Here is a 3078-nt window from a genome sequence, read left to right as displayed (position 1 = left end):
AACACAGGCTAGGTTATCTATGCAACCTTCTATTATTGAATCATGTTTTGCTGGTTAACGTACCTTTTCTTTTGTATCTTATTAACATATTTCTATTATTACATGAAATTCATAAATACTTTCCGAAATAAGCGAAATTTTATTTTTCTTTATAAAATTTTTATAAATGTAATTTATACACTAAAAAAATATAAATTTTTATTTATAAACTTTTTTATGTTATTTTACCAATTTTTTAAAAAGAGAAATAAAAACTTTCCGCAACCATTAATTAGTCTCAACAAGTTTCACGTTCTAACTTTTTCCTTTCTGCGCTTGGCCCACGCTTAACCCTCGACCAAAGTTGCTGCGCGCATGCGATGCCGGTGCGCACTGTTTTTCGTAAGTTTCTACATCATTCGATTTATGATCGTCACCCGCTTGGTCCCTTAACTCTTTGCTGACAAACTCTTTTTGCGGACATACGTAAATCAGCCAATTTGGGTGTGGTGGTAAATAGTCAACGCCCGCACTCAAGTACTTCTCCGCTAATTGCCTACAATATTCGGCATCATTAATGGCTATCTGCAGACTCGCATTGTATTTTTCCTCCTCCTCAGAATGTAGGCGCGCATTTTCAATCAACTGTTCATCCAGTCCTTGGCGCATCTTACGCCGTTCGGCCAGTATGTCGGCACGTGTCTTCTCTGGCCGCGCAAAGCGGTTCTCGATAATCTTTTGTTCGCGCTGTTCCTGCGCTTCACGCAAACGCCGCTCATATTCTTGGCAAATTTGTCGCCGCAGCTCGGCATAACAAAGCGCTGCCATTTGCGCCTTGCGTTTTGTCTCCTCTTGTATGTTGCTCTTTGTGCAGATATCCACATGCCGCAAATCGTCAATGCGAGCATCGCGCATATTTTGCGCATCCTCCTCCAGCTTGCGCATGCGGCGCACATAGTCGAGGTATTCTATTGTGGCATTGTATACAGCGCGCTTTCGCTGTAACAACGCTGCGCTCCATTCTTGCTGCTCCTTTGCTATTTGACATATCAGTGCGCGGTGTTCTTCAGCGCTCTCGCATTCCTGCGCCTCGCGTCGTGCCTTAATTTCAGCCATCATATTTAGCAACTCTTTGCGATAGCTGATCGTTTTTGCCGACAAGCCTAAACGTCTGCGTTCAAATTCTTCTAAGCGCAGCTCTTCCATTACCCTGGCCAGCTCCTCTGCTTCCTGGCGCTTCAATGCACATTTCTGTTCAAGCTCTCTCTTGTGCTCCTTAATTTGCTCATCTAATGTGCAACGCATATTACGCTGTATATCACATTTCGCTTGATTCTCATCAGCTTGCCGTTGATCATAACGTCGGGCATTGACATCGCCTACTTGACACCAGTAGTCATCCAGCTGGCGTTCTCGCCTAAGTGCGCGCTCTTTCTCAGTTATTTGCTCTAGCTGAGCTTCCTTCACTTGCAAGGTTTCTTTGCTACGCAATGTTTCGCGTATCTCATAGCAACTTTCGAATTGCTGCTGCACCTTCTTTTTCTCTAAGAATACTTTCTCCTGACGATGGCGTTCCTCTTTGATCATAAGCAAAATATTATTGCGTTTTTTTATATCCTCGTCAATGCGTGATTTGACTTTGTTGGCAAACTCTTCTTCGTAAATTTGATCTTCGTGCTCTAGCATGCGACGCATCATCTGACGCCGTTGATCCAGCTCCTTCGCCGCTACATTTTGCGCGGTTTGTACAAGTTTCTTGAGCTGTATGTACAAGCTCTTGCGGTCAGTGCGCTCAATAAAAAAATGTCTTGCTACGTCTTCGTCCGCTATCATATCTTGTTGCGGTTACAACTTATATCAGATTTTACAAGAAGTATAAATTGGTCTTCCTAAAAAAAAAATTATCGGTGCTAGTTTATATAAAATTTGTATAGCCGTATAAAAAATAACAAATATTCAATTAGTTTAATCTCTTTTCATAATTGACAAAAAAGTAAAAGTTCGAGGAAATATTTCGGAGATGAAGTGATAAATATACTGTGGACTGTGCCATTATGATTCAACGAATTAATTATGGAATCATGCTGTACCATTGCACAAATGACTGTGCGATTTTGTTTCGGCGACTGAAATATTCTAATGGCAATTCTGAACAAAAAATTCCCTTGAAGCATAGCCCTAAAAGAGATTTCGAGTCTCCCAATTATTAATTTTAGTTATTAATTCCTAACCATTTTCTTATATTTGGTTAATTTCTGTAAAAGCAATCGGAGGAATTTTTCAAAACAAAGAAAGAAAAGAATGAAAATAGGTGTGTGTACCACAGGCCAACAAAAATGAAAACAATTTTGGGTCGGCAAATGTTAAATCCGTTTTTGATAGATTTTTTTTTGTGCTGATAGTGAATTTGTACGCGTACAATTTTCATCAGCTTGAGGTATAGAAAAAAATGTGGTCAAAGCAAGTGACCCTCCGCGGTTTCTCACGACAGTCTGCTGCAAAAGTAGACGGCGTCTCGGCCATGGGTAATGCTTCACGCTTGCGCTCTTCCGCGAGAGCCACCGAGGGTCTGGCGGAGAATTCATTGGCTGCTGGTTAGTACGCTCTCCATTGTTTCAAGCCCTCGCCCGGATGCTCTGAAATTTTACAAACATTTCTTTCCTTCCCCTTCCCCCACGAGATTCCGCGTAAGTGGAATTACGGGCTTGACAAACCCAGGGTACCCAGTCAAAGGCTGCCAGTCCTTGAGTCGAGTGGAGGCTAAACTGGTAGAAATCTTCGTCTCCGAGGTCTGGTATGTATGTCTGTACATACATATATTCGAAAGTATTACATAAACAAAGCGATGTACATGGAAGCTTTATACTTCTTGACTTCCCTTATGTACTGAATGACAAGCACTTATGGTATGATATACATATGTAGTTATGCGCTTACCTTCCAGCGCCTTTACAGAATTTCTTGATGTACAATCTCATATTGTCATTCAACAGCATACCAGGATTGAAGAATACCGAAATTTAGCAACTTATTTGAATGCTATAACAACAACGCAAAAATAAATAATAAAAAGTCAGGAAATAGCTCAAAATCTTACTT

The 3078-nt window shown here is 40.8% G+C and overlaps 1 protein-coding gene across 1 annotated transcript; it reads right to left on the bottom strand.

Annotated features, from left to right (window-relative positions):
* Window positions 1-277: 277 nt before the first annotated feature.
* Window positions 278-1812, bottom strand: LOC108376004 (cingulin-like). Its single transcript, XM_017632166.1, has 2 exons — window positions 374-1812; window positions 278-335 (listed from the first exon to the last, which is right to left on the bottom strand). Exons 1-2 carry the CDS (start codon window positions 1810-1812, stop codon window positions 278-280), a joined length of 1497 nt encoding a protein of 498 aa, XP_017487655.1.
* Window positions 1813-3078: the final 1266 nt, after the last annotated feature.

This window comes from Rhagoletis zephyria, unplaced genomic scaffold, assembly GCF_001687245.7.
Source record: "Rhagoletis zephyria isolate East Lansing unplaced genomic scaffold, Rhagoletis_zephyria_1.1 Rzeph_scaffold_09759, whole genome shotgun sequence".
Lineage (NCBI taxonomy): Eukaryota > Metazoa > Arthropoda > Insecta > Diptera > Tephritidae > Rhagoletis > Rhagoletis zephyria.
The sequence above is the reverse complement of the archived record's forward strand: the minus strand, read 5'-3'. Positions and strand labels throughout refer to the sequence as shown.